Source organism: Pararge aegeria, chromosome 10 (genome assembly GCF_905163445.1).
Source record: "Pararge aegeria chromosome 10, ilParAegt1.1, whole genome shotgun sequence".
Classification (NCBI taxonomy): Eukaryota; Metazoa; Arthropoda; class Insecta; order Lepidoptera; family Nymphalidae; genus Pararge; species Pararge aegeria.
Window position 1 is genome coordinate 18231830 of NC_053189.1, and position 23662 is coordinate 18255491.

A 23662-nucleotide genomic window follows, 5' to 3' on the forward strand; every position below is an offset into this window, starting at 1 on the left:
ATAACAGAGATACCCCGTCCAGGGCTGTGCGCTTCCATCTTAGACCGGCCCATCTCTAACACTTAGGTAAGATCGCAGTCGAGCTATAACTTTTCAAAAAAAAAGGGAACAATAAAATTTACGTCGCTGCTAATATAGAAACTCATCTCAATATCATCTCTCACAAGATAGAATAATGTTTGTTAAATTGTAAAACGTTGTCAATGTAAAAGAGCAACTGCTGAGTTTCTTGCCATTTTATTCTCTGTGGAATCTACCTATCGAACCGGCGGTAGAGTCACTGGAAACGTATAGTCTCGACGTTTGAAAGACCTTGAAATAAATTTTGGATTTATTGTATACAGTTGCCACGGAATATAACGGAACTAGGACAGCAGCGTCCTTTGTGCTACTACTACCATATTCTGCGATCACTATCCCTTCTGCCAAACTTGGTGATTATGGGCACACCCTCCATTGGCCTAGCCTTTACCACGTTTAAAACTGAGTGGAAGGATTTGATCGTTTTTTTTTTAGTTTTATCTCAAATTAACAGTGGACTTATTATTCTTTTTAGGCAATACAAAATGCATCTGAAATTGGAGAAAAGCGATAAGCAATTAGAGGCGGAAAGGACACATCCGCTGAAGTATGCTGCGACTATCGAGGAAGCCCTAGATGCAACAGGTCAGTTCGTTTGAAACTAAGACTAAAACTTGGAGTAGTAGTAAAGCTTTTCGTGACAGAGCTCGTCCGGGGAAGTACTACCACCATGCGTATTATTTACTTGATATATATATATATATTTATACTACGACAATACACACATCGCCATCTAGCCCCAAAGTAAGCGTAGCTTGTGTTATCGGTACTAAGATGACTGATGAATATTTTTATGAATAATATACATAAATACTTAGAATATAAATATAAACACCCAGACAATGAAAAACATTCATGCTCATCACACAAACTTTACCAGTTGTGGGAATCGAACCCACGGCCTTGGACTCAGAAAGCAGGGTCGCTGCCCACTGCGCCAGTCGGCCGTCAAACTTTTTAACAATGAATTTTTTTTTTATTTGCTGGCCTTTTGAGTACCCAAGCTACCAGCGGTCAGGGCTTTAGAGTGAGGAACCTCCTCACAAATCGTGTTTCAAGGACTACTGCCATCTGTATCCGACCCTTGATCCAACAACCAAGCGAAAGCTTCTTAAGATGGTGGACGAAGATTTTCGCGAGAAGACCATTGACTTTACATACTTTATTATATTATTATTATGTACTTGTGCATATATTTAAATATATTATGTATGTTATATCTTAATATATATAAATCTCCTGTCACGATGTTTGTCCGCGATGGACTCCTAAACTACTTAACCGATTTTAAATTAAATTGGCACACCGTGAGCAGTCTGGTCCAACTTAAGAGATAGCATAGCTTAGATCTTTAATTATAGTCGCAATTTCATTTTATTGCAAATTATTTGTCTATAATTAATTGACAGTCACATGTTATATATATATATATATATATATATACTACTATGGCTATGATATAATATGAGGCTTAGCGATACTGAATACATTAAAAACAAAATCAAACGCAGACGAAGTCGCGGGCAACAGCTAGTATGTATATATATAAATATATATATATATATATATATATATATATATACAGCTGATACTTTCAACTTTTCGACAAATGAGCAGTTTGTTCTTTTTTTGGAGAATATAATCTTTTAGAGCGATAATAGTCTAGTAATTAACATAAACACCCTGTCGGGGGATTGAGTTCGATTCCCGGTTTTTAATTCAAGCAATTAAAATATCAGTTTTCTAAACAACGCGAGGACCACGTCTAACTTTTCGAGTAATGTGTGTTTTAAATTCAAGAAATTGAAATATCACTTGGCTTTAAGCGTGAAGAAAACATTCATCATTAGTGAGGAAATCCGGCATGCATGAGGCTGAGAATTCATGACGTTCACAAAGGCCTCTGAAGCCTACTAATTCGCCTATGGCCAGTGGACTACGGCCTTAACCCTTCCCATTGTGAGAGGAAACCCGTGCCCAGCAGGGCTCGCTCGGGCAGGAGATACAATTATATCCCCTGATTATATCCCCTTGCAAGGGATATAATTAACGTGTATATCTGCTAAAGCAAGGGAATCTATATATATTTATTTATTTATTTATTAAGGACACTAACAATATACATATTTACCATATACAGGAAGAACTTGTACAATATTTAACACATTCCCTTATATGTACATCTATAACAAGTGACCATGACATTCACAGAAATTAATAATAATAATGACATGTAAACACAGCAAAACTAAAAATAATAATAAAGATAGGAAGGATATTACATACAGAACACCTATTCTGTATGTAATATCTACCATTTATAACTAAAGAACAGCTGGACGTGGACCAATTTTTATGATATTTGATTTTTTCGATTTCTCTAAGACCGGAATAGGATAATAAGTATCGTATTAAAATATAAAATACATAAAAAACAAAAGGGACAGCCACTAGGGAATAGAAGAAGTTTGACCCCGTTTATTATTACACATGTATTATTTGGATATTATTTCCACTTGTGCGCCAATGCTCTGAAAGTTGATAAAGCTGTGGGAGAAGATACATTTGTATCCTTTCTCCAGGGGATATTATTGTCTCCTGCTAGCCGTGCTGTAGTGTACCGGTAATGGTGAAAGGCTTTAACCGAAATCCGGTAATGCATCTGTTGATATAACGAACTAGAAGCCGATTTTCGACAGAGGTGTGCTTTATCAGAAACTGCCATTCACACGTGCGCCCATGTTCTCAAGGTTTCGGCAAATATAACTTCGGGTTGCTTCTGGTATGCAGCTGGACGCTGCAGGCGATGGGCATGGACCTGTTCGGGACCAGCTTCGTAGTCGCCGCGGCCGTTTGCGACCTGGAACTGAGCATGCAGCAGAGGGCCCTGTTGACCGCTACACCTCTGATCGGTGAGTATTTAAGGAAACATCTTGGGTTGTTGAGAATCGTATCTTCTAAAGCTGGATGGATATATATCTTCTTGTAATGAAATGTAAATTTATTGCTTTCCAAATTATCTACTCCAGCGACTAGACGACTAAGGCGACTCGTGTAAGCGGTGGTATCCCGGTGGTGGCTGCTGCCTGCTGGCCAGCTTCAACGGTAACTGTAGTTTCACCATTTGCTGATGGAGAACCAGTACTTAATTTTAATCCTAGTAGAAAGTTCAGTCGGTTTGAGATCGAATCGGAAATGAGGTTATCCGAAGTAGAGATTAGCTCAACGAGCCACGAAGCAGAAATTGGAATGGGCTGTGAACATAGCATGGAGAACCGATGGACGTTGGGTTACGAAGGAGCTAGAATAGCTACCACGCATCGGTGAACGCAGCGTTCGACCTCCAAAGAGTTGGACACAAAACATCAAACCAATCGCTGGGAGCACTAAAAACAAGCGGCCACTAGCACTTACAGAACACAAAATTATATCCCCCATTATAATTTATATCCCCTGACAAGGAATATAATTACTTGTATTTTAATCCGCAAATTATAGACAAAAGAATTAAACTCAAACATAACCTTTACAGTGAAAAATAAATATCCACAACTACAACAATTGTAGAAGTGCCAACAATATAATCCTACGCCAACCGCGAACTAATTATGGCAAACGAAAAATTACTTTTCAAAGTGCTCAATTATATAATAAACTACCTAAAAATCTTAAAGAGTGCAAAAATATACACACCTTCAAAAAATTACTAAAATACCATTTTCAGAATAAAACTTAAACTTTACATTTTAATAATAAAACTTATTTTCTATCTAAGAAATAAAGAAATTAAATACCAAACTAAATAACCAAGTAGCAGTTTCAGTTGTGACATCTAGTTGTGGATGAATCCATGTTACCTATGCAGTGACATAGCCGGGGCTCGCGTCAGCAGTTGAGTTTCGATATGATTTTGATGCGACGGTGCTTCAAAACTGCCCACTTCCAATTTACAATTTATGTATTGTGCGCTCGAAGTATGGAGGGTAGAGGTAAGGAGAGTCATCTGTGTATATGAAAAAGTGTCGACAAAATGTATTAAATTAGGATGGCGCCACATTTGCATCAGGGTAACTCTTAAAAGAAGCGCCAAATATAAATATTGTTAGAGTAGGCTTGAAAAATAAGGAAGTAAGGTTATATTTACCACAATATTTTGTACAACGTAAGTTGTTGAAATTCTCAATAATTAACTACTTTAGTCGATAATGACATTAAATTTTTTAACTCGGAATACTTCAATTCATCTACGATTGCTACATTCATACCATACCCTGTGCATCCACCAGCGCCATTGTGGAGGATTTTTGAACTGTTATTTAGCGCAACAACTGGACACTTTTTCAACTTTTCTCCCATATAAGATGACTCTCCTTACCTCTACCCTCCATAGCTCGAAGATACAATTTTATATAATTACCCTCTTTTTGTAAATTAGCCTGTAAGTTCCATTTAAGTGGAAATTCCTTTATGGAACAATAAATATCTTAAACCAGAATTAACGTGTCAACCTGCCCCAAGTTCAACCCCGTTTTTTATTACACATATATTATTTCTACTCGTGCGCCTGTGCTTTGAGAGTTGATACAGCTGTGGGAGAAGATAATAATAATTTTTTATCCTTTCCCCGAGATGGTTTTTAACTAAAATTAAATACATATGAGTTAGATATGCCAGCCTGGTGGTTAATTAAGTGTCATCTGCATATCGACTGCGAAAGGTACAAAAGTCATTTGCGGCATTGAGTATACGCTTTGATAATATGATTCCTAAGGTAATTTGGGACCTACCTATGTTTAAAGAATATGCTAAAACCCATTTATTACAGCGAGGTTACTAAACAATTAATGGTTTCTTAATGAAAAGGTTGCAAGCTTCTGACTGCTGGCATTGCGTATCTGAATCTAAAATAGAGGATTTTATCCGCAAGGATGTTGTCTACACTTCAACGATTAAATAAGTAAAAAGGCTTTTGTTGGTCCATAATCAATTGGAAAAGCAGCAAGCTTTAACAAAATACAGCCAATTTTAACAAAAACAAAAAAAACCCTCGGAATAAAAATACAGGCAGCCTTGGTGAAATACAGCAAGGCTGTTTTTGAAATAAAACGTTCGCAAAAAAGCATTCATTTGTCATCGTCAGTTATCGCTTCACTTGAATTATTTATTTTATCAATATCAGAAATCTGATTTAAAATATTAATCCAGCTCAGCGATATCAAATACTTGCGCTAATCCATCGACGTATTATATTTTCAATACTAATCACCAATTAGTCAGTGAATCATAATCTAAATTATGTCAGTTTAATTCATTTACTCAGATTTTAGCAAAGACTCTATTCTGGGCCAGCGAACGTAACGAAAACATTGCCCGGGTGGCTTTTGAATTGCTCGATTTTTCGACCCAGATGCATGAATCGTGGTCACGACGGGACTCAATCCATGCAACTGGGTTGAAATATCGACAAATCCAAAAATAATAATAATAAGATTTTCGTGGTTTATCAACATTATTAAATATAGTTTAACGGGTAAATACCACGATAATATTGATGGATTGAGTCCCGTCGTGACCACGATCCAGGCAACTGGGTCGAAAAATCGAGCAATTCCAAAGCCACCACAAATTCAAAAATATGATCATGGTATGAACCCGTTGAACTATATTTAAGAATGAATAAACTTTTATTGCACACCACAAAAACGCCACCAAAACACTACGTACTCTATGTACAGTATGTACGTGGTGTTTTGGTGGCAACAAAACAAGAAAAGAAAAGTAAAAAAAAAGAAAAGTATGACAAAAGAACGCATACAATTTGGCGGCCTTTTCGCTTCGTAGCGATTTCTTCTGGGCAACCAATGGCGAAGATAAAAAACAGGTACAGAAAATAGTTAGGTGGTGCATATATACATATACCCATAAAATAAATATTTCATTACTTAAATATATACATATAATATATAAAAAACAATATTTGTAACTGAATACAAATAAATAAATAAGCAACTACAATTATATATATAAAAATGATATTTACTTAAAAATATCATCATTAGGTGCCATCTTCATATTGAAGTTCGGAGGTCAGGCGGTGGAAAATCGAACGATGATCTGCCATCTCCTTCAATACCGAATAAAAATAATATAATGGATTAAATATGAAACATAATAAATAAAGTAAAGAATGTTGATTAACCAAGAATCCTTCGTTTAAAATCCTTAATAAACGTTTACACCTATCACATATAAAAAAACAAGTGTTTAATTGAATACCTAATATTATAAAACAGGGGTGGTGCTTGGCGCCCAGCTGTGGGGATACGTGTCGGACACCAAAGGAAGGCGGCTGACTCTCATGATATCAATGTCGGTGGGTTTCGTGTTTGCCGCGCTCAGCAGCTTCGCACCCAACTGGAAGACAATGGCAGTGCTCAAGCTGGTATCCTCTACTTTGTAAGTAACCCAAAAAATACGTTCAGTAGATTCGGCAGGGTGATTACGTATCTCGCGACAGCAATGCGACAGGCGTAAATCTTGCAATCACTGCTGTCAAACGTCACTTTTCCATACAATAAGTAAACAAAAGTGACGTTTGACAGCTGTTATTGCAAGATTTACGCCTGTCGCATTGCTGTCGCGAGATAGGTTATCACCCTGCCGGTGCTGGTTTTCTATAAATCTTTACATATTGCATGCGTTTGGAACTCGTAGCTTTAGGTTAAAGTTGGCGAACGAGGTTATCATCATCCCCTTATAATTATGTAAGCATATATGTATGAATGCTTTATAAGTGTCTGTGATAGGCTTACATGAAGAAAGAAATTTTCAATTTGAATTTGAATTTAGAGGCTGAGGTGGTAACTACTGGTTTATTACAGCACGGCTAGCATGGGTAGGAGACAATTATCTCCCCGGGGAAAAGATATAAATTTACCTTCTTCCACAGCTTTATAAACTCTCAGAGCATTGGCGCACAAGTAGAAATAATATCCAAATAATATATGTGTATTAGTAAAGGGGGGTAAAATTGTCCTATTCCATGTTCCAGTGATTTAGCAGGTGGGCACGTTAATTATATCCCTTGTCAGGGGATATAATCGGGGGATATAATCGGGGGATATAATTTTTATCTCCCGCCCGTGATAACCCTGCTGGTATCAAACCTACGATAAAATAATTTAAGCATACGAGAAATACCGTGAAATCCAGGAACGTCATTTTAACTTTGATTATGAACTGCACATCACAGACATGGATATCTCGAAAGACTAAAATAAAGCCAAAGTCAAAGTCAAAGTCAAAAATATCTTTATTCAAGTAGGCCCACAGGTGGCACTTTTGATGCGTACATAAGAACCACACGGTAGTGAGATGATGGCGATAACCACATTCGTAAACTTAAAACTAAAGCTACGAGGGTTCCAAACGCGTCCTGGTCTAAGAAGAAGCCCACAACAAACTTAGCCGGACTTAAATCATAACAATTTAAAGTAGAATCTACTCTTTCCCGCTGAGCTGTTCGCTAACCTGAGGATGCCCCACCTAACTCATCCATCTTCATTATTACCGGCCCACTACAGGGCACGGGTCTCCTCCTCCTGAGAAGGGTTTAGGTCATAGTCCATCAGGCTCAGTGTGAATTGGTTGACTTCACACGTCCTTGAGAACATTACGGAGAACTCTCAGGCTCGTGGACTTTTACACAATATGTACTTAACTTAATTTCATATTTATTCATCTTAATTTTAATCTAGGGTACTTTTCCCAATACCCGTTGCCCTGATTTGGCAGTTGGTCAAGTAAATTTCATCCCTGGTCAAAGAGATACAATCGGGGTATATAATTTTTGTATTGGATATTAGATAGAAGCAGGCGCTACTTTGCGGAAATCTACGATATCTTATGAAAATTAAGCTTAATTTGTCTTAACAATTATTCATTGTAAAGTCAACATCTGCTGAGGATGCTCCGGTTTCGAAACGAAACTTGCGTAGAGGGTACATTGCCGAAGATCTGTTTGGTGTGGAGTATAAGGATTGAAGAAATTATAAATTACACGATACAGATTCTCCTGCTTTTCACGGAGTATAGAAAATTAAGCTTAATTTTAATTTCAGCGAATTTTTCTTCTCCAGCAGCTTTACCAACGCTCAGAGCACTGGCGCAAAAGTGGAAATAATATCCAAATAATATATGTGTATAAACTGGGGTAAGCTTCTCGTATTCCATCTTCCCGTGCTCTAGCAGATAGACCCGTTAATTATATCCCTTTTAGGGTATATAATCGGGGGATGTAATTTTTGTCTCCAACCTGTGCTAGCCCTGCTGGCTATGTTAGACTGAGGTTAGACAGTGCTGGAGTTAACATTGTCATTTACGCGTACAATGCTCTGCTAAGCTACAAGCAAGCTTCAAGAAGCTTGAAGATTGCTTTAACCTATCCAGCCCAACAAAGAACTTGTACCCACCACGCTGCTCCGAAGCGTTGTGGGTTTGACTATAAATAGACGCTATTTACTTTAAACGTATTTCCCAGCGGAGATCACAAATAAATAAAACATGCGTCAGAACACCTCACCTGTTCCGGTTATCTTTCCTTATCTATGTAGGTAAAGAGAGTTATTGATTTTGTTAAATACTGAAGAAGAAGCGATCTAACTACTATATAATAATAGCATAATTATCAGTACCCTCACCCTGTGGAGTCGTTTCCGATTTGGTATAAAGATAAAAATAAATTGAAAACCTTGGTCGGCACAACATGTCTCGGTCAAACTTGACTATAAACTTGTAGTTTTGATTTTGCCATATCTTTTACGACCAACTGCCTGTCTAATGTCAAAAAAAATATTAAGTAGTTTAAACAGGTTGATATAAAAACCATACTTAACTTTTAGTTTAGTTTATTTATGAAAGCCTTTTTTTAAGCTATTATTTTCCTTACAGCAAAACAAATCGGTAACCCATTCACCATGAAATATATATAAATGATGAAAATGGAATAATCTTATTAAATTAGTGTATTATCATCGGTCCTCGATATATCTGAAAGTTTGAACGATATCAAACCATGGAGTAGGGTCAAAATCAAGTCTAAAGGAGTCGTTTACAAACATACAAACAAACACAGGTGAAGCTAACAATCATAATTTTTTTTACAATCTAGAGTTATTCAAGGGGCAGATAACAAATTTCTTAAAAGCTGTTTAAAATTTATAATTGTTGCTCAGGTTTCTAAGCGAAACGTGCGTAGAGGGTACATTTCCGAGGATCTGTTCCGTGTGGACTATGAAGATTGAAGATATTATAAATTACACCATACAAATTCTCCTGCTTTTCGGGGAGTATAGCAAATTAAGCTTCATTTTCATAAATATACCCTTGTTCACAGCACGTCGGCCAGTAACTCTGGCGCGTACACCCTGCTTGGGGAGAGCTGTTCTGAGCGCGCGCGGGGCCGCTCCATGCTTCTGTGTACGTGTGCGTTAATGTGCTCGCAAGCTACTGTGGCCGGTACGCTAGAAATCATTATTTTAACAGAATTCCTTCAAAAAAGAGGAGGTTAACAATCCAGATGTGTTTATTCATTTATGTGCAGTTAGAACTCCGCACATATTATGTACATTTTTTATTCCATTAAGAGTTATCCCTTGACTGCAATCTCACCTGTTGGTAAGTGTTGATGTAGTCTAGGATGATAGCGGGCTCATCTGTTAGGAAGTATAATAGTAAACCTCCGAAACCGAAGCACTTAATCAAAGTCAAAGTCAAAGTCAAAAATATCTTTATTCAAGTAGGCACTTTTGATGCGTACATAAGAATTACACGGTAGTGAGATGATGGAAGTGAATCGTTTAGCGGCACGTCTTAAGCTGGTAATTAGCCACAGCCAAAGCCAAATATTTCCAAATTGCCCCTTCCGGGAATCGAACCTGGGGCCTCATACACTAAATCCTCCTAAATTCACAGCGCTCACCGTTGATACACACATCGCCATCTAGCCCCAAAGTAAGCGTAGCTTGTGCTATACTAAGATTACTGAAGATACTTTTTATGAATAATATACATAAATACTTATAATATAAATAACCCAGACACTGAAAAACATTCATGTTTATCACACAAACATTTTCCAGTTGTGGGAATCGAACCCACGGCCTTGGACTCAGAAAGCAACCAGCTTCGCTCTCATCTTCCGCAAGAAAGAAAAATGATTGTAAATGTTGATGTTGGAAAAGAGCAACTACTGAGTTTCTTGCCGGCTCTTCTCGGTAGAATCTGCTTTGCTGCGAACCGGTGGTAGAGTCACTAAAAACAGACATACTTGAAGTTTCTAAAGTGTTTATAAAGTAGGCCTAGTTGAAATAAATGAAATTTGAATGTTTTGAAATTCATTGTCGCTGCCAAATGCGCCAATTGGCCTCAAATAATATGAGTATTGACATGTCAACAAAGCCAGCTGAGAAAGAGAGTTCAGAATAGTTTAATTAAGTATCCGTCTTGTTGGATCTGCCGTGATCCGAATACAGAATACAGTTTTCACCACCCCTTCATTGGCTTACGTTACCAATCATGAGCCTAATATAGTGAAATTTGTTTTCCAGTACTCGCGTACCCCATCCTACCTCTTGACTTCGCCTACCCGATCGACTTCCTCGGTATCAACTACCGACCGTGGCGTCTACTCGCCTTCGTCATGGCCACCCCCTGCTTTTTAACGGCTTGCCTTTTGCGGCTTTTCCACGAGAGTCCTAAGTTCCTCATCTCTAGAGGACAGCATGAAGAAGCGTTGGATGTGCTTAAGAAGATATACGCGTGCAACACTGGAGAGAGTTCACAAAAATTCCCAGTAAGTTATTTTTGATACTTCTATGCAACACTGAGATTTTTTAGAAATGGATTTGTTAGGCAGTAAGTTAAATATACTAAATAAATAGATATACTTCGACAATACACACACCGTCATCTAGTCCCAAAGTAAGCGTAGCTTGTGTTATGGGTACTTAGATAACTGATGAGTATTTTTATGAATAATCTACATAAATGCTTATAATATACATATAAACACCCAAAACTGAAAAACGTTCATGTTAATTACACAAACCTTTTCCGGTTGTGGGAAAGCAGGGTAGCTGCCCACTGCGCCAATCGGCCGTCTAGAAATGTATTTGATAGGCAGTAAGTTTTTTCTGCACTCATCATTCTTGCCGCATCTCTCATCAAAACATACAGAGGAGAGATAAGGGACAAAAGAGTCCTCACACACTAGAAATAGCCTACTACTATTTCTAGTGTTTTGTCAAGAGAGTCCGTGAATTACCAACCTCCTTTTCACCCGGACATCTATGCTCGTGGAACAGCGGTGTTCCTAACCTGGGATCTAAAGACACACAACAACTTGCAATAAATAAAAATTAAAAAAGATTCTTTATTTACCTTGTTGTTATGTTGTAGGTAAAGAAACTCATCGATGACTCTGAGGAATCTACATGTGAGGAGTCGTTCTTGAAGGCGATGTGGCAACAGACCACAGCGTTGTTTCGCCCACCGCTTCTGAAAATCACCCTCAAGTTGTTCTACCTCGTCACGGTCATCTATATGACGTGAGTGTTTTTCTGATCAGTAGGCCTTTGACTATACCGTGCGATGACAGCAGATCAAAATACAGTTGTACCCGTCTTCTTTCCGCGGGTGTCGTACGAGGCGATTAAGGGAATATAACGGCAAACAGACAGTAGCGTTCTCGGTGCTACTTACTACCATCCACTGCGATCACCAACCCGTCTGCTCACCTTGGTGATTATGGGAAAGGCATTTGATAAGATGAACCTTTGTATCAGCCAAATCAACACAGATTTTTAGAAGTAGTAAACCTTTTGTGACTTGTCCGGGGAATTACTACCACCATGCTTATTTTTGCCGCTAAGCAGCATTGTCACAATGCTGTGTTTCGGTCTAAAGGGCACGGGTAGCGATGTAATTACGTGCACTTGTGGCTTCTACATATACAACATCTACTACTCAGGTTGATGGACACAGGGCGACACGTTGCAGGACATGTAGCTTGCATACCCTGCGAAGTGTTTCACTGTTTGCGATGGTTTCCACTTACCATCACGTGGGCCATCTGCTTGGTTCGTCTATAAAAACAAACAAAAAATAATAATCCAGCGCTGTTCTTCCGTATCTTGTTTTTTAAGGTTTCCACACTCAATGGATATGTGCTGACTTTATTTTATGTTCTAAATATTTTGTTTACTTATATATACCTAAAATACGTATATTTTGTTTATATTGAATTTTTGCCCGTAGTGGAAGCGGTTTCATCCTCTGGCTACCTTACATCATGAACAATCTTTTCTCAGTCCTCGAAACTGGCGGCGGCAGTGGAATGAACCTGTGTACTGTCATCCGCTACTCGACTGAGAGTGCAATGGTTGTTGGAAATGGTACTGTAAGTACATATTTTCAAGATCTATGATTTGAATTGTTCGGTTCGTGTATCTTCCTGATTTATAATTGCAAAGAATGCAGTACTTACATCACTCATTCTTGCTGGCATTTATCATCATCCGATAAGCAGAATTTGGCATGGATATGCAACTTGACATTGGAATCATGTGGAACCATGGAGCAGGTTTAATTATGAAACTGGAAGATGATCTTAGAATCTGCGTTAGTTTGTTTTTATTGGTAACAAGCGTACCCAGCCCGCTTCACCGGGCTAGATTTTGGTTTATTTATTTAAACAATAAACTTATATCATTACATTTTTAATTTAAGTCTCATAATATATTAAATCACTTATTTCTCTCCGTATTCATTCTCTTCTATTCTCTTCTCGAGCGGGTGAAGATCATTATCTACACCCATGTACACCCATCAATAGAATATTTGACAGTTTGACAGTTCAAAAATAGGAGTGCTCCGATCGTGACCAAACTTTACAGGATTACTTGCCAGGTCAATCCGGAGATTACCTGAAATCCCTGAAGTTTCATTGAAATCGGTCCAGCCGTTTCGGAGTCTATACGGAACATACCCACACTTTCTCTTTTATATATATAGAAGAAGAAGAAGATAGACTAGCGCTTGACCACAATCTGACGTGAGAGTGCGTGCGAAAGTGCCTAGACGATGCCTATTCATTCTTCCTTCAAAGCTACCAAGGTTGTAAGAGTTATGGAACACAGAATAGATGGCGTTCCAAATACCAGCCATTCGTATAAGAAAGGAAGACGTTTTGCTTTGTGCGAGTTTTTGGTATATTGAAACCAACCCAGAATTGCAGTTACTAAGGAACCACGAAGTTTGAACTCTTACATTGTATGCCTATCTTACAAATTACCCCTTGACCTCCTAGTAAGTGATGGTCTAAGATGTTAGCGGCCTGACTTGTTTTGGGTACGGCAGATGCATCAAACTCAAACCTTTAATCATTTTCTACGCGGCAGTGTTCCGGTACACGCTTGACGGAAGTTTTGTCAGTAGGGTTACCTAAAATTAAATCCTCCCACTAGACAAATTCACCGTTTAGTTAAAATGGGCATTAATTAACTAAAGTATTCTACTGATTGCGCGTGCAACCCTAGTGGCTAGATAGTTAGTGGCTAGATTTTATCGAGACAGGCGCTTTGTCAGCATTCTAATCAAATTATGATCGTTCAGCCAATTGTTTGGAAATTTGTAAAAAGTTGGTAGACTTCAAAGTTTAACATTTTTCAGGATTTAACATTTTGTCATGCCCACTGGAAAGAACTTACGGGTAATTTTAATCTCGTTTCACTGGCTGAAATGTTGTATGGGAAGTTATCCTGCAAATGTTTATTTAGGTAAATCTAAAATCACTTATGATAGGTACGAGTTATTACAATAGTTTGGAAATAAGCGGCCCTAGACTGTGGATTTTTAAGGTCACTACAAAACACGTCTATGTCCAGCAATAGACGTCAATCGGTTCAAAAACTCAAATCTCAAAGACAAATATTTATTTATGCTTAAATACCCATAGATCGCACTGTAGCGAGCTGGCGGCCATCCCTATCCCTACTAATATTATAAATGTCAATGTAAGTTTGTTTGTTACGCTTTCACGCAAAAACTACTTAACCGATCCTCATCAAACTTTGTACACATATTCTTGGAGGTGTTAGAAATAATATAGGATACTTTTTATCCCGAAATTAAACTCGGTTCCATTGGCAGAGGAGATGAGTGTGTGACGATTTTAAATTCAAATTCAAATCTTTATTTGCGTGATTGCAGGTTAACAAATTTGATCTTATACTAAAACATAATAAGTTACGTGCTACAATCTGCCATTCTATGGCATGCAAATTATAATAACACCTTAATTATAAAATTATTTTTCCAATTTATACAAAATGTCAGAATATTAAGGTATCAAAAATTATGAAATTAAATTACAATGTCAACTTAAAATTAATTAATGTAAAGTAAACCAAAATATAAACCTAGAAATACAATAATTTAAGCCTTTGATTTTAGATATTCGTCTACTGAATAAAATTTATGAAGCATAAGCCATTCAATAATTTTAATCTTAAATTTAGGCAGAGGTATGTCAATTAAAGTATTTGGTAATTTGTTATAAATTGTTATTGCCATACAATAAACATTTCTTTTATATAAAGTGAGGTTTACTTTGGGCCATACTAATTTATTACCCCGCCTACAATCCTTCGCCTGCTGTACTTTTTTAGTTATAAAGTAATGTCCATACTTTTTTACAAATAGGCACGTTTCCTTAATATACATGCAGGGTAAGGGTAAAATATTAAGTCTTTGAAAGATTGGTTTTGCACTATCCAAAAAATGTGCCCCAGTTATTGCCCTGACACATTTTTTTTGAGCTCTGAATGCTCTCTCGAAATCTGTTGAGTTACCCCACAAAATTAGACCATAATTAAGGATAGGTGACACATACCCATGGTAGGCACTCAAGGAAGCCTGTATGGAGGAAATTTGACTTATTCTTCGTAAAGCGAATACAAATTTGTTAATTTTTTTGCAAGTAGTGTCTATGTGAGATTTCCAATTAAGTTTTTTATCTATTGTTATACCTAAGAATTTTATAGTTTCTACGTTTTCTATTGGCTCTTGGTCATAATGTATGTTTAGTAACGGCTGATATGAATTAGTTGTTTCAAATTGAATAAATTTGGTTTTGTCAATATTAATATTTAAATTATTTTCATCTAACCATTGAATTATATTATAAATTGAATTATTAATGTCATTTTCAAAGTCATTTACGTCTTTGCCCTTAATTGTAATAGTTGTATCGTCAGCGAATAATATACAATTTTGGGATATAATGCTTGTTATGTCATTTATATATAACAAAAAGAGCAACGGACCTAATATACTTCCTTGCGGAACACCACTATTGATAATCCTCCAGGATGATCTAAAGGTACGTTTTTCAAAGTTTAGTATTTTTGTGACTTCTGTGCATTGTTTTCTGTTGCACAAATAACTTGACAACCAGTCAAAGACTTTACCCCTCATGCCATATCTTTCGAGTTTTGCTAGAAGTCTCTCATGATGCACGAAGTCGAAGGCCTTGCTCATGTCTAAAAAGACAGATACTACTCGTTTTTTTTTATTAAGACATTCTGTCACATCCTTAATAAGGTTAAAGCAAGCTAACGAAGTAGAGCTCCCTTTTCTAAAACCAAACTGTTCTTTGCATAAAATATCATGTGTAGTTATAAAATTTAGGATTCTTGATTGCATTGCTTTTTCAAATATTTTATCAAATACAGGAACTAATGTAATTGGTCTATAATTAGTTAGTAACGTTCTGTCCCCTTTCTTGTATAGAGGCTTAACAATAGACATTTTTAATTTACTTGGAAAACAGCCTTGCAAGAACGATAAATTTATAATATAGCTTAAGATGTCCGATATATATGGAGCTACTCTTTTTATTATCTTAGTAGTAACAGAATCATAACCTGCTGAGTACGTATTATTAAGTGTCATGATTATTTTATAAATCTCATAAGGACTAGTTGGTGATAAAAACATAGAATGTGTGTTATTTTTTAAAAAATTTACAACCGTTTTTGTTTCTTTCCTGTTTTTAGTACAAATATCAATAAAATGATCATTAAATAACTCACAAATTTTTGTTGGATCAGTATATTCCATACCTGATACAGCAATTTTATCAAATTCAGGCTTAGTGTTATTGCAAGATGTCTCATCCTTTATGACTTCCCATCCTGCTTTGCATTTATTTTTGCTATTAATAATAAATCGATTATTACTGATTGCTCTAGCTTTAAGAATACAGGATTTCAAAATTTTTTTATAAGTCTCATATTTTTTTTTATTGAGTTTTTTGTTAGAACTTGATTTAAGATAGTGTAAGTATAGTTTTCGTTTTAGAGTACAAGATCTTTTTATACCCTTGGTTAACCAATAGATTTTCTTACGTTTATTGTTGATTTTAATTTTAACAATAGGAAATGAAAGCTCATAAAACATAACAATTATATGATGGAAATCATTAAATGCACCTTCAAGGTCGCTTTTGTGATAAATATCAGAAAAAGAAATAGAAGATATACAAGTAAGAAACTTAGAAATATTATCTTCACAATAATCTCTTCTGTATTCAAATCTATAAGGAGTACAAAATTCCTGATTAATTTTAATTTTCAGTGTCTGCCCAGTTTCATGGTCGGAAAGAGCAAGGTAATGGACTTCGCCTATAGCATTGTGAACGTTACTAATGAAAAGATCTAAACATGATTTTTGTCTAGTGGGAGTATTAATGTGTATATTCATATTATGGTTTCTAAGAATAGCGTGTAATTCATCTATTTGTTTTGTAGGTTTTAAAAGATTCAAATTCCAATCACCACAGAGAATAATTTTACTTTTCTTTTTTTTATTAGATAGATAATGTAAAAGACGCTTTAATTGAAAAAAGAAATCATTTATATTACTATTTTTTGGTACCCTATATATGCATATAATTATTAATTCGAGTGCTGTAATTTCAATGCCGCAACATTCAAAACTTTTGATACAAGCAATCTTTTGTATTTCATCTATACATTTATAGTTAATATTACTACTGACAAAAATACATGTGCCCCCACGGCGTTCATTACTTCGGCAATAATGAGCGGCTAATTCATAATTCTGTAATTTTAATATATTTATCATGTCATTTCTAATAAAAGTTTCTGAAATGCATATTATATCGATTTTAGTGTTTTTCGAAATAAAGTCCTCTATAATTGCTTCTAGTAAATCTTTTTTATTTATAAACCCGGCTATGTTTTGATGAAATAATATAAAGTCAGAATTTATTTTCGGTGCGAAAAAACTTTTGTCTTATGGCTCCCGCCTTGTTGTTGTTTGGTTTAAAATAAAATGGGATAGTGCCCCTTTTTGGAGCAACATCTGAAGTAGGGTTTTTTATTGGGACGTTGTGTTTATCTATTTTGTAAGTCATTGGTTTAAAATAGTAGGGAATAGTTCCTTTTTTTGGTAGTAATTTTTTGGAGTTCAAGTTATTGAATTTTTTTTTTACAGAAAATATGTAGTTGTCTTCATAATCAATTTTACTTATTTCATGAATTATAAGATCTGATACGATATCTATATATTTTGTTTGAGGTAGATTAATTCTATCATTTTTTAATAGTATGCAGTTATCAGATAATTTAAGAACTGATGAGATATGCATATTTAACACGTTCTCGCTTATAGTTGCATTTGAGTTAACCTGCGTCACAAATACCTTAGTGCCTTTTAATTTATCTAACGCTAAGAGAAGTACCTTTAAAACTTCAAAAGGATTTGAGTCATTAGCACCCAAATTTAATATGATCCTATCCTTCTGGCCAAGACTATGAGCTAATGTTTGACAGTAACTGAGCACATCCTTAGATTTAGCATAAGGTTTAATAAACCCTGTAATACTATAGCTATTATTCCAGCGCCCTTTCCACTTATTGACTAAAAGTGATGAGAGACCCATTGCTTGTTGATCTCCCAGTATAATTATTCTGGGTTGTGTATCAATTCGCATTTGATCATTTTTTCCTCCTAAAAGCTCAATATTTTTCACTTGTAGCATGTCCATGTTTGTTGAGCTTCGATTTACTTTTTTCATTTTATGTCCATTTTCGTTTTTGCCTCCTTCACCTTCATTTTTATTTAGATCTAATTCTCCTTTTTTTAAACTATTTTGAGTAGTAATAAATTGGTTGTGAGTTGATTCGATTTCATCTCTAATTTTTTCAGTCTCACGCTGGAATTCCGGTTTATAAAATATTTTCCTTAGCTTACTAGCGGTAGGGGTATTTATGTTCGAGACAGCTGTGTCCGGGATGCCAATTTTTTTTAGAATATTTATTGTTTTATGATATTTTTCTAAGTTCTTTATAAGACACTGGTTTTCAGAATTTAATTTGTCAATTTCGGCGTGTGCACTTTGCAATTCTAAGTTCAATTTTTCAATTTGAATTTTAAAATCTGCAATAATACTCGTGTCACCGGCCGATGTATCTGGTAGACTTCGTATCGAGGAAGCCTCTGCTAGGCTATAATCATCTTTGGAACTCAGAAAAGATAAGTCTGCTAAAGAGTTAGAAATAAACTTCCGTCTCAAGGTAATGTTATTTGCAGAATCCATTGTTATCAAAGTATGAAAAGTTTAAATCCGTGCTTGTACTTTCCAGTAAATTTGGTCGTTATGATAATTAAAATGGTCATACAGAAAAATAAATCTTTGAGTTTGGGCTAGGATTCGAACCCAGGCTGGTATCAATTCCCTAAGTGTCTGCACTACGCCACTGTATGCTTATTCGTATCGTTCAAAATGTTGTTCGAGTTCGCAGTACTTCTTAGCCAGCATAAACTATGGTTTTTAATTTAGACCCATCTATCGGCATATTAGTGAACTATTTTATTGTTTGACTTGATCCAGCTATATAGTTCAGTCGTTGTTCATTAGATGGCGTTGTTATCCAATTTTGAATGAGATCTACTAATATAACTTGTCAAAGTTTCAAATCGCAACGATCACTTTTAGTATATTTTTGTATTTAATCACGATTTTGTAATATTTATTGTTTAGAACACTTATTAAAATGCACTGATAGCAGATTTGTCAACTTTAAAGTAGTTGGTTTGTTGTTTGGTTATGATTTAGGTTTATCAACACACTAAACTACACTCACTACGTCACTATTTGAAATTACACATTTTAGCCATAAAAGATTAGTTTACACCATAACTCCGACAAATTATAACCGAATTAAATAATTATTTATGTACTATGGATAGCTTTGTGTTTAATTTTGCCCAAACTGTGGCTGGAGATAGAGGACAGAACTCCTCAGCGGACAGCTGCAAACCCCTCATTTACTCTAAGGCTTAGCGATACTCAATACTTTAATTTTTGTTAGAACAACAACTAAATTGAATGCCACATCAAAAAACAAAATCAAACACAGACAAAGTCGTGGGCAACAGCTAGTAATTCATAAATACAAATAAAAAAGATAATATAATGATGAATGAATGAATGAATGAATGAATACACTTTTATTGTACACCACAGAGAAAATTTTCAGAGATACAAATACAACAGCACAATAAGGTAGAACGTACAATTTGGCGGCCTTATCGCTAAATAGCGATCTCTTCCAGGGAACCAAAGGCATACAAGAAAATGTTATAAGAAATAAGTAGGTAGTACAACAAACAAAATTAAATATTAGGACTTAAAACTAAATTAACATAAATAAATAAATAATAAAAAAAAAAAACATAAAACATAGTATATACTAAACATATTAAAGATATGTACAAAAATATAAAATATATTCCATACATATATACAATCATATAAACATACAAATACGCTACTATAAATACTTAATTAAAAAAAAAAAAAAAAAAAAAGATGAATAATTAATAAAACAAAAGAAGAATGATGATGGTAATTTGACGATTATTGTTCATATACGAGAATTATGATTCGAATTCAAATCATTTTCAGATTGTCCAAGAAGTATGCAACGACACAATCCAAGAGACAACTCTGCTATCTGCCATGTCCTACGGCGCTTTGGCCAGCTCGGCGAACCTGGTGCTCTCCCTCACGTGTGGTTCAAGGAAGAGACTGGCGATGCTGTTCATCATAGTTATCTCTGCAATAGCCGCTATCCTGCTTAACGTGGTGGCAGTTCCCATTGCCGGAGGAATATTCTTCTTTATCTTCCTTCTCTGTGCGCTCTCCATGGGTATCCTGAGCGTTTACTTTGTGGAACTTTATCCTACTTCTTTAAGGTAATTTTAATTAAGACACTACTATAATATGAATGCCCTGAGTTTATATTTGCTGTAAAATCCATACGCACTAGGCCAGTGTGGTGAACTACGGCTTTAACCTCTTCTCATTGTGGGAGGGCACCCATGATGATTGTGATGATGATCTCCAGCATCTAGAATCCCTAGTATCTGCACAGTTTTAAGAGTCTATATATTACCTAGAAAAGTACCTAAAACAGCTAAAGACAGATGTCACCAACCTCAATTATAAAAAAAATATAATCTGCACAACATAATCGTGTCTCGGGATTATACAGAGTTCAGAATCAGTTGATTGCGTAAGTTTGCAACTGAATTGATGATGGTTTTGGAGTCAGGGTTCGGGACGTCTATTTTTGCGGGCTTCGTCTGAGTCCAGCGCTTGGAAACTTCATCACTTAAGTTTTAAGTTACCGAATATAAAGTTATCACTATTTCCTCACCATCACGGCAAGAGATCTATGAATGCTTTATAAGTGCGGGTGATAGGCTAGATTCAAAAAATAAATGTTCATCTGTAGTAATGGTTCTAACAAAGAATTTTCTAGCTGGGTCTAATGGGTTTTCAGATAAGAGCGTTGTGTTCTTTATAATCCTGGTATAAATGGTATAAATTATATTAGATAGCCGATAACACTTGCTTTTTTATTGCAGAGGCATGGCGTCTTGCCTGTCCGTGATGATAGGAAGATCCAGCGCGTTCCTCGGTGTCAACGCGATCGGGGCGCTCATTTCGGCCAATTGCGAGGCCACTTTCTACGCCTGGTCGGTGCTATTACTAAGTGAGTACAAGTCCATGCAGCAAGGAATTCGTTCATTGAACAATCCCAAATGGTACTTTTAAAAGAACAGTCGATGACTTTTAAACAATTTGCAATAATAAATTAAAGTAAAAATGATCTGGTATAACGGATCGTATCATAAACGCAGCCATCCGGATGTTGCGGATGAAAGTTGTTTCTTTGGCGTGTGGTACCGTCGAGAACAGGTATGACAGAGGTAGTGGTACTAATGCAACCAACTCTACAAAGTAGGAGAATTTTAGTCATATTATGAGAAACAATAACCTCTTGGCTGAAGAAGAACATCGTGGCTGTAAAAATTACGCGAATAGTTCTGGAAAAGTACCCGATCGTTGTTCCTTGCAGCTGCGTCCAAACTCCAGATAGCCTCAATGGTTGCCAAACTCCGATAGGAGACGGAACTGCAAGAAGACGAACTCTTCAAAACACTTTCCATAACTATAAGTACCATAGTAAAGTATCAAAAAGCCTATAAATTGCCTATTTTTATTCCAGGTTCAGCTGTTTTCACGTGGTATCTCCCAAAAGACAAAAAACCAAAACAGTGAGCTATCCAGCATGATAACGAGGCGTATGAATTTGAAGTTTAGAGTACAAAAGAAAACTAAATTACGATAACATAAGAGCGTAAATTCACTTGACACATGACAATTGAACCGTCTTCTTTGGTCGTTCTAAAATGTACCCCAGATTTTTTATGGCATTGTATGGAGCATGCAGAAATGTGACGAGCGTGGCCTAAGGTATTGAAAGCCCGATTGCACGACTCGCAATCAAATTGTTACTGGCCAATCTTCGAATACTTTAATTGCGTTATAATTTTCAGTTAAAATTTTAATCCATCCAGGTATTTTCTTCGGACTGGGCCGTTTTCCGAGCGTAAGTGCTTCGCTAGTTGTACGATATCCGATAGTATATCTATAGCAAGTTTTAGGACTTTTTGGATCACAGGGTTGGGCATCCTTACTAGTCCACTCTAGTGTTATAAATGCAAACTGTTTCATTGTTTGTTCTATGTCCTATATATAACTAAGCGAACAATCAACCTTTCAAAGTTGAAAGAACGTAGACTACTTTTTATCTTAGGAAAGAAAAGGTTCCCACGGGATGTATAAAAATCCTTTTTATGCCCGTGAAGAAGTTCGCGGGCAACAGCTAGTACTTCCATATGTCAATGGGTATTTGAAGAATGCTGCCATAAATTTAAAGCTTAATTGTATCTAATATTTTATCTATCTCATGACATTGCCTAATAAAATCGATACCATCTGATTGTTATTTCCTGACATGATAAGTGATAAGCGGATAGCATAACATTAATTATTTATTTAAATACAAAAGAGTTTAAGATATTCATCGTTAGATACCATTACCTACATTGGAAAACACTTGTGCTAATTCTAAATTTGGCTGGTGTAAAAAGAGTGATTGTTCTTTACCACAAAGGATGTAGTAAAGGATTTAGGATGGCCCCACTTTTTAACCTTTCAAATAAGGAGACCGTTCTTTCATTTTATTCTTTAAATGCCTTTCCATTACTGAAGGTCAGTAGTTAGTTGTTTAGTTTTAACTTTTCCTTGTCCAGTTTTTGTTCTGCCGATAGAAGTAAAAATTAAGTAACTTGTGAGTTGCATTGCCGAGTCACCAGTTCATTATTTTCGAACTATTTTGCTTGTAAAAAAAGTATTATATAGAATAAATAGTCATAAAACTTATTAAATAAGCCAAAAATTTTTATCTTAGAGTCCTCTATAAGGTTCTTAAAGGCGTGTGAAGTCTACCCATCGCACTTGACCAGCTTGGTGGACTGCGACCAAAACCCTGTTCTTTCTGAGAGAAGACGCTGCAGTGACCGGGTTGATAATGTAGAAGTATTGACCTATATTACGGGAACAAGCATCCTGAATGGAACGTGGTCTTTTATCTGTTAATACGTTGTTTGCATTATTACGAACATACAATGTGATTTATTGTTATCTATAGGTGGTACTTATTTCTTTTATTTCTCTATTTCATCATTTGTACCTAATCCATGATGAAATAAAGAACAGATATAAAATAAGTCTGTGCGTATTTTATACCCTAATGTCCGTAAAGGCTGTACATATTTTGATGTTGTTAGGGATGCAATATAGGTCTCATACCTATATTGGACCCCTTACCACATTAAGGTTTACATTAGTGTCCGATTAAACGGAAAAAAAACAAAAAAGTTTTACAAGAAAATAGCATTGCTTCGTTTAAAAACACATCACAATTTGTCAATAAAATCTGGTTAGATGTTTAAATTCAAAAATATGTTTATACAAGTATACAATATGAAAATTGTGTACACAGTAGTGTTTTTACATTAAACGTCAAATGACGTCACGGATTTCAGTAGGTATGAACTATCCTAAAGAACTGTGCTTATT

General features: G+C 35.8%; 1 protein-coding gene across 1 annotated transcript; it reads left to right on the plus strand.

Annotated features, from left to right (window-relative positions):
* Window positions 1-566: 566 nt before the first annotated feature.
* LOC120626854 (synaptic vesicle glycoprotein 2C-like) lies at window positions 567-22322 on the plus strand. The gene is made up of 10 exons (XM_039894629.1): window positions 567-666; window positions 2832-2993; window positions 6375-6537; window positions 9476-9597; window positions 10689-10933; window positions 11539-11687; window positions 12397-12538; window positions 20135-20424; window positions 21100-21227; window positions 21744-22322. Exons 1-10 carry the CDS (start codon window positions 567-569, stop codon window positions 21794-21796), a joined length of 1554 nt encoding a protein of 517 aa, XP_039750563.1. The 3' UTR covers window positions 21797-22322.
* Window positions 22323-23662: the final 1340 nt, after the last annotated feature.